Source organism: Bombina bombina, chromosome 3 (genome assembly GCF_027579735.1).
Source record: "Bombina bombina isolate aBomBom1 chromosome 3, aBomBom1.pri, whole genome shotgun sequence".
Classification (NCBI taxonomy): Eukaryota; Metazoa; Chordata; class Amphibia; order Anura; family Bombinatoridae; genus Bombina; species Bombina bombina.
In genome coordinates, this window is record NC_069501.1 from 24564273 (window position 1) to 24589992 (window position 25720).

Consider the following 25720-nt stretch of genomic DNA (forward strand, 5'->3'; position numbering starts at 1 on the left):
GTTTGCAATTTATAGACATATCAGTACAAGTGGGACACATTCAAAGAGGGGGTTCCACAATGGCTTCTAAACAAATTGAGCAAAGAGTTTCCTCAATGTCAGACATGTTTAACAGGCTAGTAATGAGGCAAGCAAGCTTGGAAAACACTTTATTTAATGAAAAAAAAAACACAATTTGCAAAAACGGAACTGTGCCTTTAAGAGAAAAAAAGGCATACACAAACTGCAAAACAGGTTAAAATTGCTTCAAATTTTCCGAAATGTTAACAGTGTACCCACTAAGCTTCAGAAGGATTGCACCACAAGTAAATAAGCAATAAACCCCCAAATGAAAAAAAAAACGGATTGATAAATGTCTTAAAACCGGTAAAACCCCTGTTAGCACCTTGCCACAGCTCTGCTGTGGCCCTACCTGCCCTTAGGGAACAACAATATGAGGATAAAGCTTAGATTATGGCCCCAGAAGAGTATCAGGACCTCTGGAGAAGTTGCTTGCTGCTTGACTGTATAACTAAATGCGCAACTGAGGCGTGAAAATAGGCCCTGCCCACCGCACTCGATGTTGCTTGGGCCTACACAAAATCCAACAAACCTTGTTTGCAAGCCATGTGGGTTATAAAAACCCCAAATAAGCCAAATGAACTCTCAAACAAATGTCCCATCAGCATAAAAAACATTACTCCCAGAACACACAAACATTTGCCCAATCTCTCATATACAAACTGAGTGCCCAAAAATTAGCCCTTTATGCAAGCTAGTAATGCCTCTAATAACACTAGGATTACTACTTCCCCTTATGGGGATACTGTCAGCCTTTCTGAGTTAACACAGTCTCTGCAAAAAAATGACTGAACATACCTCATTGCTGTATAGCAAGAAACCGTTCCTCACACTGAAGTTTTCCTGTACTCCTCAGCTTCTGTGGGAACAGCAGTGAACCTTAGTTACAAATGCTAAGATCATCATCAGAGTAAATAGTACAACACCGGTACCATTTAAAAACAACAAACTCTTGATTGAAGACAAAATAAAACTAACAGTTTAACACCTCTTTCACTTTACTCTTCCTGCTTAGAGCCGGCAAAGAGAATGACTGGGGGGTGGAGTTAAGGGGGGAGCTATATAGACAGCTCTGCTGTGGTGCTCTCTTTGCCACTAGGAAGGATAATATCCCACAAGTAAGGATGAATCCCTGGACTCTGTACATCATGCAAAAGAAATTATATTCAGGATTGCCAGACTGTAGCGAAAGCAATATATCTGCTTTATATAGATCGTAGAATATCCAAACTCTACAAAGTATATTAACTGTCCTTCAAATGGCTGCTGTGTCTTTAATCTTAGTGATGGTGAATGTTAGGTCAATGTATAAAGTAACAGATGTTATAATATAATGTTTAACATTCAACTCGAGTACCTCTTATGACATTTCAATTAAAGTATGAGTTGGCAATGTCGCATTGCGAGCGCTGCTTCTAAATATTGAAGCTTGCAGAAAGTCATTTTAGTGTCCCCCTAGTCTTATTGAATATCAGTCTGTTCCCGCCAACATGGTCAGTCCAGCCCCGAAATACCAGGCAATTCCCCTCTGAACAAGGAACATGACAACCCCAGCCTATCGTTTCAGCCTCCTTTGGGCCTCATCAGTGAGGTGCAGCATATCCCTCTACGAACATTGGGCAAGGAGTCCACGTCTGGTTTCCCCCATCACCCTTAGGGAGAGTATCCCCAGGGTCATATTTACATATGCAAAACAGAAAGAGAAGCAGTCTGCCAGGAACGAACAGCAGCATCAATAGATTGACCTATGGCCCGGTTGCCACCTGGAAGTAGCTTCTTTCTGCCCAATTGTGCTTTTCACAGAGGAAAACTTAACTGAAGTATATCAGTCTGATCCCGCCAACATGGTCAGTCCAGCCCTGAAATACCAGAAAATTCCCCTCTGAACAAGGAACATGACAAACCCAGACGATCGTTTCGGCCTCGTCAGTAAGGTGCAGCCATATCCCTCTAAGCACATTGGGCAAGGAGTCCACGTCTGGTTTCCCCAATCACCCCCACCATATTGGCAGGATCAGACTGATATATTATACAGGAAAGTTTTCCTATGTGAAAAGCACAATTAGGCAGAAAGAAGCTACCTCCAGGTGGTAACCGGGTCATAGAACAAGCTATTGAAACTGCTGTTTGTTCCTGGCAGACTGCTTCTCTTTCTGTTTTGCATATGTAAATATGACCCTGGGGATAGTCTCCCTGTGGGTGATGGGGGAAACCAGACGTGGACTCCTTGACCAATGTGCTTAGAGGAATATGGCTACATCTCACTGACGAGGCCCAGAGAAGGCCGAAACAAACGTCTGGGGTTGCAGTTTTTCTTGTTCCTAGGAGAATTGCCTGGTATTTCGGGGCTGGATTGACCATGTTGGCGGGATCAGACTGATAAACTACAGGAAAGTTTTCCTCTGTGAAAAGCACAATTGGGCAGAAAGAAGCTACCTCCAGGTGGTAACCGGGCCATAGAACAAGCTATTGAAGCTGCTGTTTGTTCCTGGCAGACTGCTTCTCATTCTGTTTTGCATATGTAAATATAACCCTGGGGATAGTCTCCCTATGGGTGATGGGGGAAACCAGAAGTGGACTCCTTGCCCAATGTGCTTAAAAGAATATGGCTGCATCTCACTGACGAGGCCCAGAGAAGGCCGAAACAATCATCTGGGGGTTGACGTTTTCCTTGTTCAGAGGAGAATTGCCTGGTATGTCGGGGCTGGACTGACCATGTTGGTGGGATTAGACTAATATACTACAGGAAAGTTTTCCTCTGGGAATAGCACAATTGGGCAGAAAGAAGCTACCTCCAGGGTGTAACTGGGCCATAGAACAAGCTTTTGAAGATGCTGTTCGTTCCTGGCAGACTGCTTCTCTTTCTGTTTTGTGAAAGTTAAAGAATAACTAAAAGGATATGGGAAGTGGGAGGGATATTTATATATTTGGCTGTAGTGTCTTTGTTGTGGACTCTCCCTGCCTTATGGAAAAAAAAATATCAGGAAACCTGGTTTCAGCTGCTGCAGTGGGCTCTCTTTAATTTGCACAAACCAGTGTTTACAGACTCCTAGGCTTCCATATTTATCTGCTCTTATAACTCTCAGTTCCCTAGCCATGAAGAAAGGATGTCAAATTATTTCTTGAGCATATGGCAATTGTTACCAAATATCTGAAGTTAATATTCCAGGGGGGAGAGCAATTGGGAAGCAGACTTCCTCAGTTGTCAATCCCTGCATTCAGAAGAGTGTTCTCTCCATCTGGATGTTTTCAGTCAGGTTGTGGATCTTTTGCGTCTCCCAGAGAATGATATAATGGCCTCTTGGTTAAACAACAAACTTTCCAGGTACTTTGCGAGGTCCAGAGATCCTCAGGTGGAGTTTGTGGATGATCTAGTAGCATATGTTTTTCCACCTCCTGGTCCTCCTACCAAGGGTAATTGGGGGCATCTGTGATATTAATTGTTCCAGCTTGGTCTGCGGATCTAGTTCAGATGTCCAATTCTCCATGGCCACTTCCTCTGTACAGCTTACTCTATTAATGACTATGCTCTGTTCTCTAGTTTTGTTATTCAGTACCTTGAGAGAAAAAGCACTGTAGACTGCCTTTGTAAGGCTCTCGCCTTCAAAAAAACTAAATTTATGCTTACCTGATAAATTGATTTCTTCTATGGTAAGACAAGTCTACGGATTCATCCTTTACTTGTGGGATATTATCCTCCTGCTAACAGGAAGTGGCAAAGAGCACCACAGCAGAGCTGTCTATATAGCTCCTCCCTTAGCTCCACCCCCCAGTCATTCGACCGAAGGTACAGGAAGGAAAAGGAGAAACTACAAGGTGCAGAGGTGACTGAAGTGTAAATCAAAAATATATAATCGGTTTTAAAATGACAGGGCGGGCCGTGGACTTGTCTTACCATAGAAGAAATCAATTTATCAGGTAAGCATAAATTTAGTTTTCTTCTATAAAGGTAAGACGAGTCCACGGATTCATCCTTTACTTGTGGGATACAATACCAAAGCTACAGGACACGGATGAACGGGAGGGACAAGACAGATGGTTAAACAGAAGGCACCACTGCTTGAAGAACTTTTGTTCCAAAAAAAGCCTCCGAAGAAGCAAAGGTATCAAATTTGGAAAATTTGGAAAAGGTATGAAGCGAAGACCAAGTCGCAGCCTTACAAATCTTTTTAACAGAAGCATCATTTTTAAAAGCCCATGTGGAAGCCACAGCTCTAGTAGAGTGATCTGTAATTCTTTCAGGAGGCTGCTGTCCAGCAGTCTCGTATGCCAAACGGATGATGCTTTTCAGCCAAAAGGCAAGAGAGGTAGCCGTAGCTTTTTGACCTCTACGTTTTCCAGAATAGACAACAAACAAAGAAGATGTTTGACGGAAATCTTTGGTCGCTTTCAAGTAAAACTTTAAAGCACGAACCACGTCCAAGTTGTGCAATAGACGCTTCTTCTTAGAGGAAGGATTAGGACACAGAGAAGGAACAACAATTTCCATATTAATATTCTTATTAGAAACAACCTTAGGAAGGAATCCAGGTTTGGTACGCAAAACCACCTTATCAGCATGGAAAACAAGATAAGGCGAGTCGCATTGCAATGCAGATAGTTCAGAAACTCTTCGAGCCGAAGAGATAGCAACTAAAAACAGAACTTTCCAAGATAGAAGCGTAATATCTATGGAATGCATAGGTTCAAACGGAACCCCTTGAAGAACCTTAAGAACTAAATTCAAACTCCATGGCGCAGCAACAGGTTTAAACACAGGCTTGATTCTAACTAAAGCCTGACAGAACGAATGAATGTCTGGAACATCTGCCAGATGTTTGTGCAGTAGAATTGATAAAGCAGATATCTATCCCTTTAAGGAACTAGCTGATAGCCCCTTCTCCAATCCTTCTTGGAGAAAGGACAAAATCATAGGAATCCTGATCTTACTCCATGAGGAGCTCTTATTTTATCACCTCTTGCACTCTACCCTTCCTAGTACTTAGAGCAGGCAAAGAGAATGACTGGGGGTGGAGCTAAGGGAGGAGCTATATAGACAGCTCTGCTGTGGTGCTCTTTGCCACTTCCTGTTAGCAGGAGGATAATATCCCACAAGTAAAGGATGAATCCGTGGACTCGTCTTACCTTTATAGAAGAAAAAATCTATAATTCAGATAATAAATCTGGGTGATACTTAAGTAGCAAGATACTAAGTTATAGTATGTTGAAGTATAATAAAACATATCAATTCAATATGTCCAATATAAATGTAACGGAACTGAAGAGAGTGTGTAAGTATTATTGAGTGTAACAGTTTTGACTGTGGATCAAGATTTGTATACTTAATACCAGTAGGTTGATCTGCAGTGAACATATGGTTAAATTCCAAAAGCAAGTTGAAACAGTCCCAGTGAATATGCAGTAGATACTGTTAGGAGTATTTGTTACGTATATGAACAGATCATAGAGGTAACAGAGTAACTTGAGTCTGTAGATTTACACACTCTGAGTTGGATAATAAGTTAGGTAATGTCCAATACGTAAATAAGCAAGTGTTAGATGATGCAATGTAACTTGCGGCTGCAGGATTACTCACACAGTGCGCGGCAATAAGGTAAGTAATGTTCGAAGGTTTAAGCAAAAGGTAAAGATACTTGCGGTTATAGAGATACAAACTCTATGAAGATTCAGTGTGTCCTTGGAGGTGTAGTAAGAGTTATCCGCATTACTCCGAAGTAGTAGTGTGCAGGTCTGAGCAGCTGAAACATCCAGGTTGATCCAGGAAAGACAAACAACTGATGTGAACAACGGTTCATAGGTCAGGTAGAGTAAAGCAGCTGAGCACCAGGTGCAGTTGATCCGGTAAGGAGGTAACTGAAGAGGAGTTCCGTAGAAGGCAATACAACAATTCAGCATACAAACAAAGTACAGAATCAATAAGCAAAAGGAGAGAATATAATAAATTCTCAGAAAGACAAAAGTAAGGCTTGAGTTGACGATCACAGGTAAACCAAACAGACTTCAATATTCAGGCAACATGGTATTGATGCTATTGGCTTTAAATAGGGTGTATCTGATAATGGGAGGAGGGTGATTTAAAGAGACATGACAGCTTTTCCAGATACACCACTTCATGAAAATTTTGCTAAATCTGAATACAATGAACCACGACAAAGCATAGACTGACTCCTAATCATGCATACAAAGAGAGAAGCGCTCCACCAGGAACGAACAACAGCTCAGTGGCTTGTTCTATGGCGATTTACCACCCGGAAGCAGCCTCTTTTAGACCAGTGTGCTTTTCACAGAAGAAAACTTTCCTGAAGTATATCAGTCTGATCCCGCCAAGTAAGGTCAGTCCAGCCCCGAAATACCAGGCAATTCTCCTCTGAACAAGGAACATGACAACCCCAGACGATCGTTTCGGCCTCCTATGGGCCTCGTCAGTGAGGTGCAGCCACATTCCTCTAAGCACACTGAGCAAGGAGTCCACGTCTGGTTTCCCCCATCACCCATAGGGAGACTTCCCAGGGTCATAATAATTTGCATACAAAGAGAGAAGCGCTCCACCAGGAACGAACAACAGCTCAGTGGCTTGTTCTATGGCGATTTACCACCCGGAAGCAGCCTCTTTTAGACCAGTGTGCTTTTCACAGAAGAAAACTTTCCTGAAGTATATCAGTCTGATCCCGCCAAGTAAGGTCAGTCCAGCCCCGAAATACCAGGCAATTCTCCTCTGAACAAGGAACATGACAACCCCAGACGATCGTTTCGGCCTCCTATGGGCCTCGTCAGTGAGGTGCAGCCACATTCCTCTAAGCACACTGAGCAAGGAGTCCACGTCTGGTTTCCCCCATCACCCATAGGGAGACTTCCCAGGGTCATAATAATTTGCATATAAAGAGAGAAGCGCTCCACCAGGAACGAACAACAGCTCAGTGGCTTGTTCTATGGCGATTTACCACCCGGAAGCAGCCTCTTTTAGACCAGTGTGCTTTTCACAGAAGAAAACTTTCCTGAAGTATATCAGTCTGATCCCGCCAAGTAAGGTCAGTCCAGCCCCGAAATACCAGGCAATTCTCCTCTGAACAAGGAACATGACAACCCCAGACGATCGTTTCGGCCTCCTATGGGCCTCGTCAGTGAGGTGCAGCCACATTCCTCTAAGCACACTGAGCAAGGAGTCCACGTCTGGTTTCCCCCATCACCCATAGGGAGACTTCCCAGGGTCATAATAATTTGCATACAAAGAGAGAAGCGCTCCACCAGGAACGAACAACAGCTCAGTGGCTTGTTCTATGGCGATTTACCACCCGGAAGCAGCCTCTTTTAGACCAGTGTGCTTTTCACAGAAGAAAACTTTCCTGAAGTATATCAGTCTGATCCCGCCAAGTAAGGTCAGTCCAGCCCCGAAATACCAGGCAATTCTCCTCTGAACAAGGAACATGACAACCCCAGACGATCGTTTCGGCCTCCTATGGGCCTCGTCAGTGAGATGTAGTCATATTCCTCTAAGCACATTGGTCAAGGAGTCCACGTTTGGTTTCCCCCATCACCCACAGGGAGACTATCCCCAGGGTCATATTTACATATGCAAAACAGAAAGAGAAGCAGTCTGCCAGGAACAAACAGCAGTTTCAATAGCTTGTTCTATGACCCGGTTACCACCTGGAGGTAGCTTCTTTCTGCCTAATTGTGCTTTTCACATAGGAAAACTTTCCTGTATAATATATCAGTCTGATCCTGCCAATATGGTGGGGGTGATTGGGGAAACCAGACGTGGACTGATATACTTCAGGAAAGTTTTCTTCTGTGAAAAGCACACTGGTCTAAAAGAGGCTGCTTCCGGGTGGTAAATCGCCATAGAACAAGCCACTGAGCTGTTGTTCGTTCCTGGTAGAGCGCTTCTCTCTTTGTATGCAAATTATTATGACCCTGGGGAAGTCTCCCTATGGGTGATGGGGGAAACCAGACGTGGACTCCTTGCCCAGTGTGCTTAGAGGAATGTGGCTGCACCTCACTGACGAGGCCCATAGGAGGCCGAAACGATCGTCTGGGGTTGTCATGTTCCTTGTTCAGAGGAGAATTGCCTGGTATTTCGGGGCTGGACTGACCTTACTTGGCGGGATCAGACTGATATACTTCAGGAAAGTTTTCTTCTGTGAAAAGCACACTGGTCTAAAAGAGGCTGCTTCCGGGTGGTAAATCGCCATAGAACAAGCCACTGAGCTGTTGTTCGTTCCTGGTAGAGCGCTTCTCTCTTTGTATGCAAATTATTATGACCCTGGGGAAGTCTCCCTATGGGTGATGGGGGAAACCAGACGTGGACTCCTTGCCCAGTGTGCTTAGAGGAATGTGGCTGCACCTCACTGACGAGGCCCATAGGAGGCCGAAACGATCGTCTGGGGTTGTCATGTTCCTTGTTCAGAGGAGAATTGCCTGGTATTTCGGGGCTGGACTGACCTTACTTGGCGGGATCAGACTGATATACTTCAGGAAAGTTTTCTTCTGTGAAAAGCACACTGGTCTAAAAGAGGCTGCTTCCGGGTGGTAAATCGCCATAGAACAAGCCACTGAGCTGTTGTTCGTTCCTGGTAGAGCGCTTCTCTCTTTGTATGCATGACTCCTAATCATACTGGGTAACAGAGAATAGGAAACTTGACAAGCACCAACAAATTAAATACCTTTATTTTATTTAAAAAAAATAATTATTCACCAAGACAATATCAGTTTATAACAATTTCCAAAGCAGAGAGTAAGGACCTCATTTGGAAAAACTCTTGCAGGAATTTCCACATCTGATCCAGTACCCGGGTGGACCACATTGTTATGTGATATCTAATTATTAGAGACGTATGTGCATCTCCCATTGTTGAGTAGAAGGTAATTATGTTCACACTCCAAAGAGCAGCCGCAGGTCAGCGAGAGTGAGCTTTGTGAATGTGGCACTGTTTCCAGACAAAACTTTTTTAGCTAAATCTTTCTTCTTCTCCTGAAGCTGAGAAATCTTCTCCTCTACTGTGCCAAGACACACAAACCTGGGGGAAAAGACAACACCTGTCAGCACGGCAGACATGTAAAGACAGTATAGACACACCTGTGTTTGTGTGTAGTGTGGGGGCTGGTGTGCAACAAAGTCATTTTACAACATACATTGGACAAGATCTATATCCTGTTGGAATTAGTTTCCCATACTGGAAACAGTGTCACAAACTTGTACTATACAAAAGTTCTGGTGGGGCAGTATACACCACAATAAAGAATATGCACAGATACTGAAATAAAAATCTAGTATAAAACCGTTTTAAAACTTACTTAGAAGCTCCCAATTTAAAACTGTTAATGAGATAAGCCTGTGACACCCACTGAAAGGGGATGAGAGCAGAACCTCCCCCCTCCCCTGCTTATGAAAAACAGAATTTATGCTTACCTGATAAATTACTTTCTCCAACGGTGTGTCCGGTCCACGGCGTCATCCTTACTTGTGGGATATTCTCTTCCCCAACAGGAAATGGCAAAGAGCCCAGCAAAGCTGGTCACATGATCCCTCCTAGGCTCCGCCTACCCCAGTCATTCGACCGACGGACAGGAGGAAATATGCATAGGAGAAACCATATGATACCGTGGTGACTGTAGTTAGAGAAAATAATTCATCAGACCTGATTAAAAAAACCAGGGCGGGCCGTGGACCGGACACACCGTTGGAGAAAGTAATTTATCAGGTAAGCATAAATTCTGTTTTCTCCAACATAGGTGTGTCCGGTCCACGGCGTCATCCTTACTTGTGGGAACCAATACCAAAGCTTTAGGACACGGATGAAGGGAGGGAGCAAATCAGGTCACCTAAATGGAAGGCACCACGGCTTGCAAAACCTTTCTCCCAAAAATAGCCTCCGAAGAAGCAAAAGTATCAAATTTGTAAAATTTGGCAAAAGTGTGCAGAGAAGACCAAGTCGCTGCCTTACATATCTGGTCAACAGAAGCCTCGTTCTTGAAGGCCCATGTGGAAGCCACAGCCCTAGTGGAGTGAGCTGTGATTCTTTCAGGAGGCTGCCGTCCAGCAGTCTCATAAGCCAATCGGATAATGCTTTTAAGCCAAAAGGAAAGAGAGGTAGAAGTTGCTTTTTGACCTCTCCTTTTACCAGAATAAACAACAAACAAAGAAGATGTTTGTCTGAAATCTTTAGTAGCCTCTAAATAGAATTTTAGAGCACGGACTACGTCCAAATTGTGTAACAAACGTTCCTTCTTTGAAGCTGGATTCGGACACAAAGAAGGTACAACTATCTCCTGGTTGATATTTTTGTTGGAAACAACTTTCGGAAGAAAACCAGGCTTAGTACGCAAAACCACCTTATCTGCATGGAACACCAGATAGGGCGGAGAACACTGCAGAGCAGATAACTCTGAAACTCTTCTAGCAGAAGAAATTGCAACCAAAAACAAAACTTTCCAAGATAATAACTTAATATCTACGGAATGTAAGGGTTCAAACGGAACCCCTTGAAGAACTGAAAGAACTAGATTTAGACTCCAGGGAGGAGTCAAAGGTCTGTAAACAGGCTTGATTCTAACCAGCCTGAACAAATGCTTGAACATCTGGCACAGCTGCCAGCCTTTTGTGAAGTAAAACAGATAAAGCAGAGATCTGTCCCTTCAGAGAACTTGCAGATAATCCTTTCTCCAAACCTTCTTGTAGAAAGGATAGAATCTTAGGAATTTTTATCTTGTTCCATGGGAATCCTTTAGATTCACACCAACAGATATATTTTTTCCATATTTTATGGTAAATTTTTCTAGTTACAGGCTTTCTAGCCTGAATCAGAGTATCTATTACCGAATCTGAAAACCCACGCTTTGATAAAATCAAGCGTTCAATCTCCAAGCCGTCAGTTGGAGGGAAACCAGATTCGGATGTTCGAATGGACCTTGAACAAGAAGGTCCTGTCTCAAAGGTAGCTTCCATGGTGGAGCCGATGACATATTCACCAGGTCTGCATACCAAGTCCTGCGTGGCCACGCAGGAGCTATCAAGATCACCGAAGCCCTCTCCTGATTGATCCTGGCTATCAGCCTGGGAATGAGAGGAAACGGTGGGAATACATAAGCTAGGTTGAAGGTCCAAGGTGCTACTAGTGCATCTACTAGAGTCGCCTTGGGATCCCTGGATCTGGACCCGTAGCAAGGAACCTTGAAGTTCTGACGAGACACCATCAGATCCATGTCTGGAATGCCCCATAATTGAGTTATTTGGGCAAAGATTTCCGGATGGAGTTCCCACTCCCCCGGATGGAATGTCTGACGACTCAGAAAATCCGCTTCCCAATTTTCCACTCCTGGGATGTGGATTGCAGACAAGTGGCAGGAGTGATCCTCCGCCCATTGAATTATTTTGGTCACTTCTTCCATCGCCAGGGAACTCCTTGTTCCCCCCTGATGGTTGATATATGCAACAGTCGTCATGTTGTCTGATTGAAACCTTATGAATTTGGCCTTTGCTAGTTGAGGCCAAGCTTTGAGAGCATTGAATATCGCTCTCAGTTCCAGAATGTTTATCGGGAGAAGAGATTCTTCCTGAGACCATAGACCCTGAGCTTTCAGGGGTTCCCAGACCGCGCCCCAGCCCACCAGACTGGCGTCGGTCGTGACAATGACCCACTCTGGTCTGCGGAAGCTCATTCCCTGTGACAGATTGTCCAGGATCAGCCACCAACGGAGTGAATCTCTGGTCTTTTGATCTACTTGAATCGTCGGAGACAAGTCTGTATAATCCCCATTCCACTGTCTGAGCATGCACAGTTGTAATGGTCTTAGATGAATTCGTGCAAAAGGAACTATGTCCATTGCTGCAACCATCAATCCTATTACTTCCATGCACTGCGCTATGGAAGGACGAAGAACAGAATGAAGTACTTGACAAGAGCTTAGAATTTTTGATTTTCTGACCTCTGTCAGAAAAATCCTCATTTCTAAGCAATCTATTATTGTTCCCAAGAAGGGAACTCTTGTTGACGGGGACAGAGAACTTTTTTCTTTGTTCACTTTCCATCCGTGAGATCTGAGAAAGGCTAGGACGATGTCCGTATGAGCCTTTGCTTTTGACAGAGACGACGCTTGAATCAGGATGTCGTCCAAGTAAGGTACTACTGCAATGCCCCTTGGTCTTAGAACCGCTAGAAGGGACCCTAGTACCTTTGTGAAAATTCTCGGAGCAGTGGCTAATCCGAATGGAAGTGCCACAAACTGGTAATGCTTGTCCAGAAAAGCGAACCTTAGGAACTGATGATGTTCCTTGTGGATAGGAATATGTAGGTACGCATCCTTTAAATCCACCGTGGTCATAAATTGACCTTCCTGGATGGTGGGAAGGATTGTTCGAATGGTTTCCATTTTGAACGATGGAACCCTGAGAAATTTGTTTAGGATCTTGAGATCTAAAATTGGTCTGAATGTTCCCTCTTTTTTGGGAACTATGAACAGGTTGGAATAAAACCCCATCCCTTGTTCTCTTATTGGAACTGGATGAATTACTCCCATCTTTAACAGGTCTTCTACACAATGTAAGAATGCCTGTCTCTTTATTTGGTTTGAAGATAATTGAGACCTGTGGAACCTTCCCCTTGGGGGTAGTTCCTTGAATTCCAGCAGATAACCTTGAGAAACTATTTCTAGTGCCCAAGGATCCTGAACATCTCTTGCCCAAGCCTGAGCAAAGAGAGAAAGTCTGCCCCCCACCAGATCCGGTCCCGGATCGGGGGCCATCCCTTCATGCTGTTTTGGTAGCAGTGGCAGGCTTCTTGGCCTGCTTACCCTTGTTCCAGCCTTGCATCGGTCTCCAGGCTGGTTTGGGTTGTGAAGTATTACCCTCTTGCTTAGAGGATGTAGAATTAGAGGCTGGTCCGTTTCTGCGAAAGGGACGAAAATTAGGCTTATTTTTAGCCTTAAAAGACCTATCCTGAGGGAGGGCGTGGCCCTTTCCCCCGGTGATGTCTGAAATAATCTCTTTAAAATCAGGTCCAAACAGTGTTTTACCTTTGAAAGGGATGTTAAGCCATTTTGTCTTGGAAGACACATCCGCTGACCAAGACTTTAGCCAAAGCGCTCTGCGCGCCACGATAGCAAACCCTGAATTTTTCGCCGCTAATCTAGCTAATTGCAAAGCGGCATCTAAAATAAAAGAGTTAGCCAATTTAAGTGCTTGAACTCTGTCCATAACCTCCTCATACGAAGATTCTTTATTGAGCGACTTTTCTAGTTCCTCGAACCAGAAACACGCTGCCGTAGTGACAGGAACAATGCATGAAATTGGTTGTAGAAGGTAACCTTGCTGAACAAACATCTTTTTAAGCAAACCCTCTAATTTTTTATCCATAGGATCTTTAAAAGCACAACTATCCTCTATAGGAATAGTAGTGCGTTTGTTTAGAGTAGAAACCGCCCCCTCGACCTTGGGGACTGTCTGCCATAAGTCCTTTCTGGGGTCGACTATAGGAAATAATTTCTTAAATATAGGGGGAGGGACAAAAGGTATGCCGGGCCTTTCCCACTCCTTATTTACTATGTCCGCCACCTGCTTGGGTATAGGAAAGGCGTTGGGGGGCACCGGGACCTCTAGGAACTTGTCCATCTTACATAATTTTTCTGGAATGACCAAATTGTCACAATCATCCAGAGTAGATAATACCTCCTTAAGCAGTGCGCGGAGATGTTCTAATTTAAATTTAAATGTTACAACATCAGGTTCAGCTTGTTGAGAAATTTTTCCTGAATCTGAAATTTCTCCCTCAGACAAAACCTCCCTCCTGGCCCCTTCAGATTGGTGTGAGGGTATGTCAGAACAGTTATCATCAGCGTCCTCTTGCTCTTCAGTGTTTAAAACAGAGCAATCGCGCTTTCTCTGATAAGTAGGCATTTTGGATAAAATGTTTGCAATAGAATTATCCATTACAGCCGTTAATTGTTGCATGGTAATAAGTATTGGCGCACTATATGTACTAGGGGCCTCTTGTGTGGGCAAAACTGGTGTAGACACAGAAGGGGATGATGCAGTATCATGCTTACTCCCCTCATTTGAGGAATCATCTTGGGCAATATCATTATCTGTGGCATCATTGTCCCTACTTTGTTTGGACACTATGGCACAATTATCACATAAATTTAAATGGGGAGAAACCTTGGTTTTCATACATATAGAACATAGCTTATCTGATGGTACAGACATGTTAAACAGGCTTAAACTTGTCAATAAAGCACAAAAAACGTTTTAAAATAAAACCGTTACTGTCACTTTAAATTTCAAACTGAACACACTTTATTACTGAATATGTGAAAAAGTATGAAGGAATTGTTCAAAATTCACCAAAATTTCACCACAGTGTCATAAAGCCTTAAAAGTATTGCACACCAAATTTGAAAGCTTTAACCCTTAAAATAACGGAACCGGAGCCGTTTTTACATTTAACCCCTATACAGTCCCAGCTATCTGCTTTGCTGAGACCCAACCAAGCCCAGAGGGGAATACGATACCAAATGACGCCTTCTATAAGCTTTTTCAGTGGTTCTTAGCTCCTCACACATGCATCTGCATGCCTTGCTCTCCAAAAACAACTGCGCATTAGTGGCGCGAAAATGAGGCTCTGCCTATAACTAGAAAGGCCCCCATCTGAAAAAGGTGTCCAATACAGTGCCTGCCGTTTTTCTAAACAATCCCCAAGATTATAATAACTATTAAGAGTTATAATCAGCAAAATATGCTTAGCAAAGTAATCGTTTTAGCCAAGAAAAATGTCTACCAGTTTTTTAAGCCCTTATAAAGCCCTTTATTCTTTTACTTAATCTAAGAAAATGGCTTACCGGTCCCCATAAGGGGAAATGACAGCCTTCCAGCATTACATAGTCTTGTTAGAAATGTGGCCAGTCATACCTCAAGCAGAAAAGTCTGCTAACTGTTTCCCCCAACTGAAGTTACTTCATCTCAACAGTCCTGTGTGGAAACAGCAATCGATTTTAGTAACGTTTGCTAAAATCATCTTCCTCTTACAAACAGAAATCTTCATCTCTTTTCTGTTTCAGAGTAAATAGTACATACCAGCACTATTTTAAAATAACAAACACTTGATTGAAGAATAAAAACTACATTTAAACACCAAAAAACTCTTAACCATCTCCGTGGAGATGTTGCCTGTGCAACGGCAAAGAGAATGACTGGGGTAGGCGGAGCCTAGGAGGGATCATGTGACCAGCTTTGCTGGGCTCTTTGAAATTTCCTGTTGGGGAAGAGAATATCCCACAAGTAAGGATGATGCCGTGGACCGGACACACCTATGTTGGAGAAAGACCCATTATACAAACAGAAGCAGTCTGAAGTCTGTATACTTCAGTATACATCTAAAACTTTGAGGCTTGGTTAGGAATCTGAAAAACATAATTTATGTAAGAACTTACCTGATAAATGAATGTTTTTCATATTGGCAAGAGTCCATGAGCTAGTGACGTATGGGATATACATTTCTACCAGGAGGGGCAAAGTTTCCCAAACCTCAAAATGCCTATAAATACACCCCTCACCACACCCACAACTCAGTTTAACGAATAGCCAAGCAGTGGGGTGATAAAAAGGAGTAAAAAAGCATACAAAAAGAGGAACTGGAAAAAATAATTGTGCTTTTATACAAAATCATAACCACCATAAAAGGGGTGGGCCTCATGGACTCTTTCCATTATGAAAGAAATGAATTTATCAGGTAAGTTCTTACATAAATTATGTTTTCTTTCATGTAAATGGCAAGAGTCCATGAGCAAGTGACGTATGGGATAGAAATACCCAAAATGTGGAAGTCCACAGAAAAGTCAATAGAGAGGAAGAGAAAAAAATAACAACAGCTATTTCCACTGAGAAATTAAATCCAAACAATAATTTAAGTTTTTCTTATACATTCTTAAGTTTTTCTTATACATAACAAAAAAAAAAAGTTAAATCATAAGCAGGAGAATCAAATTGAAACAGCTGCTTGAAGAACTTTTCTGCCAAAGACTGCTTCAGAAGAAGCAAATACATCAAAACGGTAACATTTAGTAAATGTATGCAAAGAAGACCAAGTTGCTGCTTTGCAAATCTGATCAACTGAAGCTTCATTCTTAAAAGCCCAAGAAGTGGCGACTGATCTTGTAGAATGAGCTGTAATTCTCTGAGGCGGAGACTGCCCCGCCTCCAAATAAGCTTTGTGAATCCAAAGCTTTAACCAAGATGCCAAAGTAATGGCAGAGGCTTTCTGACCCTTTCTGGAACCAGAAAAAACAACAAATAGACTAGACGTCTTTCTGAAATCTTTAGTAGCCGTCTACATAGTATTTCAAAGCTCTTACCACATCCAAAGAATGTAGAGATCTCTCAAGAGAATTCTTAGGATTAGGACATAAAGAAGGAACAACAATTTCCCTACTAATATTGTTAGAATTCACAACTTTAGGAAGAAAATCAAAACAGCTTTATCCTGATGGAAAATCAGATAAGGAGACTCAAACGAGAGAGCTTCTGAGACAGGATCAGACTGAGACATCTTGCAAATGTAAAAGAAAAAAATAACATTTAAACAAAATATCCAATTTCCTCATATAGCAGTTTCAGGTATGGGGAAAAATGCTTATGCTAAATAGGTAAAAAAGCAAACAGCATAGCCCTCTAACATATAAAGAGAGCAAAGAGCAAAAAGGAAGTGGGGTAATATACAATCGTTTGGCGCCAAAAATGACGCATGCGCAAAAACTGAAATTTTTTAGTGACAACCAACATCCGGAAATGACGCAACTCGCATCATACCCAGCACGACTTTGCGCCAAAAAAACTAGCGTCAACTATGACAAAGGAAATTACGAAACTTGCGCCACTATATAGACGCAAATTAGGGGCAAAAAATGTTCTCGCCAAGAATGACTCAACAACAGCATTTTGCGCTCCTGCGAGCCTAGAGATACCCGCGAAATTTGAAGGAAAAAATAAGTCAATTGAAAAAAAGGACTAAACCCCAGGTAAGAAAACATAACTTCCTTAACATAATTCCCATATTGAAAACTGCTAGACAGAGTGAAATATACATAGACCTGACTCATGGCAAATATAAGTAAAATACATATATTTAGAACTTTATACAAATACATAAAGCGCCAAACCATAGCCGAGTGTCTTAAATAATGATACATACTTACCGAAAGACACCCATCCACATATAGCAGATAGCCAAACCAGTACTGAAAACTATCAGCAGAGGTAATGGTATAAGAGTATATCGTCGATCTGTAAAGGGAGGTAGGAGATGAATCCCTACGACCAATAACAGAGAACCTTTGAAAAGATTTCCCGCGAGAGAAACCATAAAATCAATAGGCGATAGTTTCTTCACATCCCTCTGACAAACACTGTACTCTGAGAGGAATTGGAATTTAAAATGCTTAGAAGTGATTATCATAAAAGAAATTAAGCACAAACTTACTTCACCACATCTATAGGAGGCAAAGTTTGGGAAACTTTGCCCCTCCTGGTAGGAATGTATATCCCATACGTCACTAGCCATTTACATGAAAGAAATCAGCACAATGTTATTTAAAAATAAGCAAAACTATATACATTTTTACAAAAACACCCCAAATGGGCTATATAAATGCCTAATCTACAAAACATTTATGCAAAGTACCATAGAGTATAATGTCCCTTTAACTAACGTTATAGCATCTGCATAGTGACACAATACCTATGGCTAATACTTTTTACAGAGATTGTAAACATAATGTGTAACTAGCTAGTGTAAAACAAGACACAAAAGCAAAACTGGTGTTAATAGATGTACACAGTGGGAAAACAAAACACATCCTTACCTAGATGCCCTTCCTTATGCTCATGTGTGAGAGGAGGAATAATAATAATCTATTAATATTGGTAAAACCAGAAAGTTCTATTATACATTTCTTTAACTCCATTACAATACACTGAATTACAGCACAGGAATAAAGGGTCCTCAAAAACACAGCCTTCTATTTCTAAGCACCAGAAACATAAAACTGACAATACATAAACTGAAAATCTCTTTAGATTTAGGCATTACGCAATAATGTTTAATAAAAGACTATTAAAGAAAGATATTAACAACCCTAGATGTGATCTGAAAACACGAAAACCAGTCACACCACTATACACAACCCTGCATAGGGGACAGTCACACCGCTATACACAACCCTGGCATAGGGGACAGTCACACCGCTATACACAACCCTGGCATAGGGGACAGTCACACCGCTATACACAACCCTGGCATAGGGGACAGTCACATTGTTATACACAACCCTGGCATAGGGGACAGTAACACAGCTATCAACAACCCTGGCATAGGGGACAGTCACACCGCTATACACAGCCCTATCATAAGGGACAGTCACACCGATATACACAACCCTGGTATAGGGGACAGTCACACCACTATACACAACCCTGGCATAGGGGACAGTCACACCGCTATACACAACCCTGGCATAGGGGACAGTCACATTGTTATACACAACCCTGGCATAGGGGACAGTCACACCGCTATACACAACCCTGGCATAGGGGACAATCACACCGCTATACACAACCCTGGCATAGGGGACAGTCACACCGCTATACACAGCCCTATCATAAGGGACAGTCACACCGCTATACACAACCCTGGCATAGGGGACAGTCACATTGTTATACACAACCCTGGCATAGGGGACAGTCACACCTCTATACACAACCATGGCATAGGGGACAATCACACCGCTATACACAACCCTGGCATAGGGGACAATCACACCGCTATACACAGCCCTATCATAAGGGACAGTCACACCGCTATACACAACCCTGGCATAGGGGACAGTCACACCGCTATACACAACCCTGGCATAGGGGACAGTCACACCGCTATACACAACCCTGGCATAGGGGACAGTCACATTGTTATACACAACCCTGGCATAGGGGACAGTAACACAGCTATACACAACCCTGGCATAGGGGACAGTCACACCGCTATACACAACCCTGGCATAGGGGACAGTCACATTGTTATACACAACCCTGGCATAGGGGACAGTCACATTGTTATACACAACCCTGGCATAGGGGACAGTCACACCGCTATACACAACCCTGGCATAAGGGACAGTCACACCGCTATACACAACCCTGGAATAGGGGACAGTCACACCACTATACACAACCCTGGCATAGGGGACAGTCACACCGCTATACACAACCCTGGCATAGGGGACAGTCACATTGTTATACACAACCCTGGCATAGGGGACAGTCACACCGCTATACACAACCCTGGCATAGGGGACAATCACACCGCTATACACAACCCTGGCATAGGGGACAGTCACACCGCTATACACAGCCCTATCATAAGGGACAGTCACACCGCTATACACAACCCTGGCATAGGGGACAGTCACACCGCTATACACAACCCTGGCATAGGGGACAGTCACACCGCTATACACAGCCCTATCATAAGGGACAGTCACACCGCTATACACAACCCTGGCATAGGGGACAGTCACACCGCTATACACAACCCTGGCATAGGGGACAGTCACATTGTTATACACAACCCTGGCATAGGGGACAGTAACACAGCTATACACAACCCTGGCATAGGGGACAGTCACACCGCTATACACAGCCCTATCATAAGGGACAGTCACACCGCTATACACAACCCTGGTATAGGGGACAGTCACACCACTATACACAACCCTGGCATAGGGGACAGTCACACCGCTATACACAACCCTGGCATAGGGGACAGTCACACCGCTATACACAACCCTGGCATAGGGGACAGTCACACCGCTATACACAACCCTGGCATAGGGGACAGTCACACCGCTATACACAACCCTGGCATAGGGGACAGTCACACCGCTATACACAACCCTGGCAAAGGGGACAGTCACACCGCTTACACACAGCCCTAGGGGACACAGTCACACTGCTTACACACAGCCCTAGGGGACAGTCACATGCTTACACACAGCCCAAGGTGACAGTCACATGCTTACACACAGCCCTAGGGCAACCCTGGCATAGGGGACAGTCACACCGCTATACACAACCCTGGTATAGGGGACAGTCAACGCTATACACAAACCTGGCATAGGGGACAGTCACACCGCTATACACAACCCTGGCATAGGGGACAGTAACACAGCTATACACAACCCTGGCATAGGGGACAGTCACACTGCTATACACAACCCTGGCATAGGGGAGATTAACACCACTATACACAAGCTTGGCATAGGAGTCGGTTACACCGCTATACACAACCCTGGCGTAGGGGACAGTCACACCGCTATACACAACCCTGGCATAGGGGACTGTCACACCGCTATACACAACCCTGGCATAGGGGACAGTCACACCGCTATACACAACCCTTGCATAGGGGACAGTCACACAGCTATACACAACCCTGGCATAGGGGACAGTAACACAGCTATACACAACCCTGGCATAGGGGACAGTCACATTGTTATACACAACCCTGGCATAGGGGACAGTAACACAGCTATACACAACCCTGGCATTGGGGACAGTCACACCGCTATACACAACCCTGGCATAGGGGACAGTAACACCGCTATACACAACCCTGGCATAGGGGACAGTCACACCGCTATACACAACCCTGGCATAGGGGACAGTCACACCGCTATACATAACCCTGGCATAGGGGACAGTCACACCGCTATACACAGCCCTATCATAAGGGACAGTCACACCGCTATACACAACCCTGGCATAGGGGACAGTCACACCGCTATACACAACCCTGGCATAGGGGACAGTCACACTGCTATACACAACCCTGGCATAGGGGACAGTCACACCGCTATTCACAACCCTGGCGTAGGGGACAGTCACACCGCTATACACAACCCTGGCATAGGGGACCGTCACATTGTTATACACAACCCTGGCATAGGGGACCGTCACACCGCTATACACAACCCTGGCATAGGGGACAGTAACACCGCTATACACAACCCTGGCATAGGGGACAGTCACACCGCTATACACAACCCTGGCATAGGGGACAGTAACACCGCTATACACAACCCTGGCGTAGGGGACAGTCACACCACTATACACAACCCTGCATAGGGGACAGTCACACCGCTATACACAACCCTGGCATTGGGGACAGTCACACCGCTATACACAACCCTGGCATAGGGGACAGTAACACCGCTATACACAACCCTGGCATAGGGGACAGTCACACCGCTATACACAACCCTGGCATAGGGGACAGTCACACCGCTATACACAACCCTGGCATAGGGGACAGTCACACCGCTATACACAACCCTGGCATAGGGGACAGTCACACCGCTATACACAACCCTGGCATAGGGGACAGTCACACCGCTATACACAACCCTGGCATAGGGGACAGTCACACCGCTATACACAACCCTGGCATAGGGGACAGTCACACTGCTTACACACAGCCCGTGGGGACAGTCACACTGCTATACACAGCCCTAGGGGACAGTCACACTGCTTACACACAGCCCTAGGGGACAGTCACACTGCTTATACAGCCCTAGGGGACAGTCACATGCTTACACATAGCCCTAGGGGACAGTCACATGCTTACACACCGCCCTAGGGGACAGTCACATTGCTTACACACCGCCCTAGGGGACAGTCACACTGCTTACACACAGCCCTAGGGGACAGTCACACTGCTTACACACAGCCCTAGGGGACAGTCACATGCTTACACACAGCTCTAGGGGACAGTCACACTGCTTACACACAGCCCTAGGGGACAGTCACACTGCTTACACACAGCCCTAGGGGACAGTTAAACTGCTTACACACAGCCCTAGGGGACAGTCACATGCTTACACAAAGCCGTAGGGGACAGTCACATGCTTACACACAGCCCAAGGTGACAGTCACACTGCTTACACACAGCCCTAGGGGACAGTTAAACTGCTTACACACAGCCCTAGGGGACAGTCACATGCTTACAATTAAATTCAAAATTCTCACCCTTTCATTCAAAGCTCTCACCAACGCCGCTCCCCATTACCTATCCTCTCTAATAAACAAGTACACTCCAGCCTGCCAACTAAGATCCAACAATGACCTTCTCCTTGCATCCGCAACTATCACCTCCTCTCATGCTAGACTGCAGGACGTCTGTCGTGCAGCACCTACCCTCTGGAACACTCTCCCTCGTGCTGTCAGACTTTCCCCTAATCTATCTTCCTTTAAATGCTCCCTGAAGACTTTTCTGTTCTGAGAAGCTGACCACCCAACTCAATAATAAATGAATTTCACTTCCCTCATCTATACACAACCCTGGCATAGGGGACAGTCACACCGCTATACACAGCCCTGGCATAGGGGACAGTCACACCGCTATACACAACCCTGGCAAAGGGGACAGTCACACCGCTTACACACAGCCCTAGGGGACAGTCACACTGCTTACACACAGCCCTAGGGGACAGTCACACTGCTTACACACAGCCCAAGGTGACAGTCACATGCTTACACACAGCCCAAGGTGACAGTCACATGCTTACACACAGCCCTAGGGGACAGTCACATGCTTACACACAGCCCTAGGGGACAGTCACATGCTTACACACAGCCCTAGGGGACAGTCACACCGCTTACACACAGCCCTAGGGGACAGTCACACTGCTTACACACAGCCCTAGGGGACAGTCACATGCTTACACACAGCCCTAGGGGACAGTCACATGCTTACACACAGCCCAAGGTGACAGTCACATGCTTACACACAGCCCTAGGGGACAGTCACATGCTTACACACAGCCCTAGGGGACAGTCACATGCTTACACACAGCCCAAGGTGACAGTCACATGCTTACACACAGCCCTAGGGCAACCCTGGCATAGGGGACAGTCACACCGCTATACACAACCCTGGCATAGGGGACAGTCACACCGCTATACACAAACCTGGCATAGGGGACAGTCACAACGCTATACACAACCCTGGCATAGGGGACAGTCACACCGCTATACACAAACCTGGCATAGGGGACAGTCACACCGCTATACACAAACCTGGCATAGGGGACAGTCACACCGCTATACACAACCCTGGCATAGGGGACAGTAACACAGCTATACACAACCCTGGCATAGGGGACAGTAACACAGCTATACACAACCCTGGCATAGGGGACAGTCACACTGCTATACACAACCCTGGCATAGGGGAGATTAACACCACTATACACAAGCTTGGCATAGGAGTCGGTTACACCGCTATACACAACCCTGGCGTAGGGGACAGTCACACCGCTATACACAACCCTGGCATAGGGGACAGTCACACCGCTATACACAACCCTGGCATAGGGGACAGTCACACCGCTATACACAACCCTTGCATAGGGGACAGTCACACAGCTATACACAACCCTGGCATAGGGGACAGTAACACAGCTATACACAACCCTGGCATAGGGGACAGTCACATTGTTATACACAACCCTGGCATAGGGGACAGTAACACAGCTATACACAACCCTGGCATAGGGGACAGTCACACCGCTATACACAACCCTGGCATAGGGGACAGTAACACCGCTATACACAACCCTGGCATAGGGGACAGTCACACCGCTATACACAACCCTGGCATAGGGGACAGTCACACTGCTATACACAACCCTGGCAAAGGGGACAGTCACACCGCTATACACAACCCTGGCATAGGGGACAGTCACACCGCTATACACAGCCCTATCATAAGGGACAGTCACACCGCTATACACAACCCTGGCATAGGGGACAGTCACACCGCTATACACAACCCTGGCATAGGGGACAGTCACACTGCTATACACAACCCTGGCATAGGGGACAGTCACACCGCTATTCACAACCCTGGCGTAGGGGACAGTCACACCGCTATACACAACCCTGGCATAGGGGACCGTCACATTGTTATACACAACCCTGGCATAGGGGACCGTCACACCGCTATACACAACCCTGGCATAGGGGACAGTAACACCGCTATACACAACCCTGGCATAGGGGACAGTCACACCGCTATACACAACCCTGGCATAGGGGACAGTCACACCGCTATACACAACCCTGGCGTAGGGGACAGTCACACCACTATACACAACCCTGCATAGGGGACAGTCACACCGCTATACACAACCCTGGCATTGGGGACAGTCACACCGCTATACACAACCCTGGCATAGGGGACAGTAACACCGCTATACACAACCCTGGCATAGGGGACAGTCACACCGCTATACACAACCCTGGCATAGGGGACAGTCACACCGCTATACACAACCCTGGCATAGGGGACAGTCACACCGCTATACACAACCCTGGCATAGGGGACAGTCACACCGCTATACACAACCCTGGCATAGGGGACAGTCACACCGCTATACACAACCCTGGCATAGGGGACAGTCACACCGCTATACACAACCCTGGCATAGGGGACAGTCACACTGCTTACACACAGCCCGTGGGGACAGTCACACTGCTATACACAGCCCTAGGGGACAGTCACACTGCTTACACACAGCCCTAGGGGACAGTCACACTGCTTATACAGCCCTAGGGGACAGTCACATGCTTACACATAGCCCTAGGGGACAGTCACATGCTTACACACCGCCCTAGGGGACAGTCACATTGCTTACACACCGCCCTAGGGGACAGTCACACTGCTTACACACAGCCCTAGGGGACAGTCACACTGCTTACACACAGCCCTAGGGGACAGTCACATGCTTACACACAGCTCTAGGGGACAGTCACACTGCTTACACACAGCCCTAGGGGACAGTCACACTGCTTACACACAGCCCTAGGGGACAGTTAAACTGCTTACACACAGCCCTAGGGGACAGTCACATGCTTACACAAAGCCGTAGGGGACAGTCACATGCTTACACACAGCCCAAGGTGACAGTCACACTGCTTACACACAGCCCTAGGGGACAGTCACATGCTTACAATTAAATTCAAAATTCTCACCCTTTCATTCAAAGCTCTCACCAACGCCGCTCCCCATTACCTATCCTCTCTAATAAACAAGTACACTCCAGCCTGCCAACTAAGATCCAACAATGACCTTCTCCTTGCATCCGCAACTATCACCTCCTCTCATGCTAGACTGCAGGACGTCTGTCGTGCAGCACCTACCCTCTGGAACACTCTCCCTTGTGCTGTCAGACTTTCCCCTAATCTATCTTCCTTTAAATGCTCCCTGAAGACTTTTCTGTTCAGAGAAGCCGACCACCCAACTCAATAATAAATGAATTTCACTTCCCTCATCTATACACAACCCTGGCATAGGGGACAGTCACACCGCTATACACAGCCCTGGCATAGGGGACAGTCACACCGCTATACACAGCCCTGGCATAGGGGACAGTCACACCGCTATACACAACCCTGGCAAAGGGGACAGTCACACCGCTTACACACAGCCCTAGGGGACAGTCACACTGCTTACACACAGCCCTAGGGGACAGTCACATGCTTACACACAGCCCAAGGTGACAGTCACATGCTTACACACAGCCCAAGGTGACAGTCACATGCTTACACACAGCCCTAGGG

General features: G+C 45.4%; 1 protein-coding gene across 4 annotated transcripts in view; it reads right to left on the reverse strand.

The window, feature by feature from the left end:
- Positions 1 to 8705: 8705 nt before the first annotated feature.
- TTF2 (transcription termination factor 2) overlaps positions 8706 to 25720 on the reverse strand; it is a 534153-nt gene continuing 517138 nt past the window's right edge. For all 4 annotated transcript variants that reach the window (XM_053705754.1, XM_053705753.1, XM_053705751.1 and 1 more), the window contains one exon: positions 8706 to 9077. In XM_053705754.1, the coding sequence (XP_053561729.1) occupies positions 8933 to 9077 (145 nt within the window). In that variant the 3' untranslated portion in view covers positions 8706 to 8932. The remainder of the gene's footprint in view (positions 9078 to 25720) is intronic.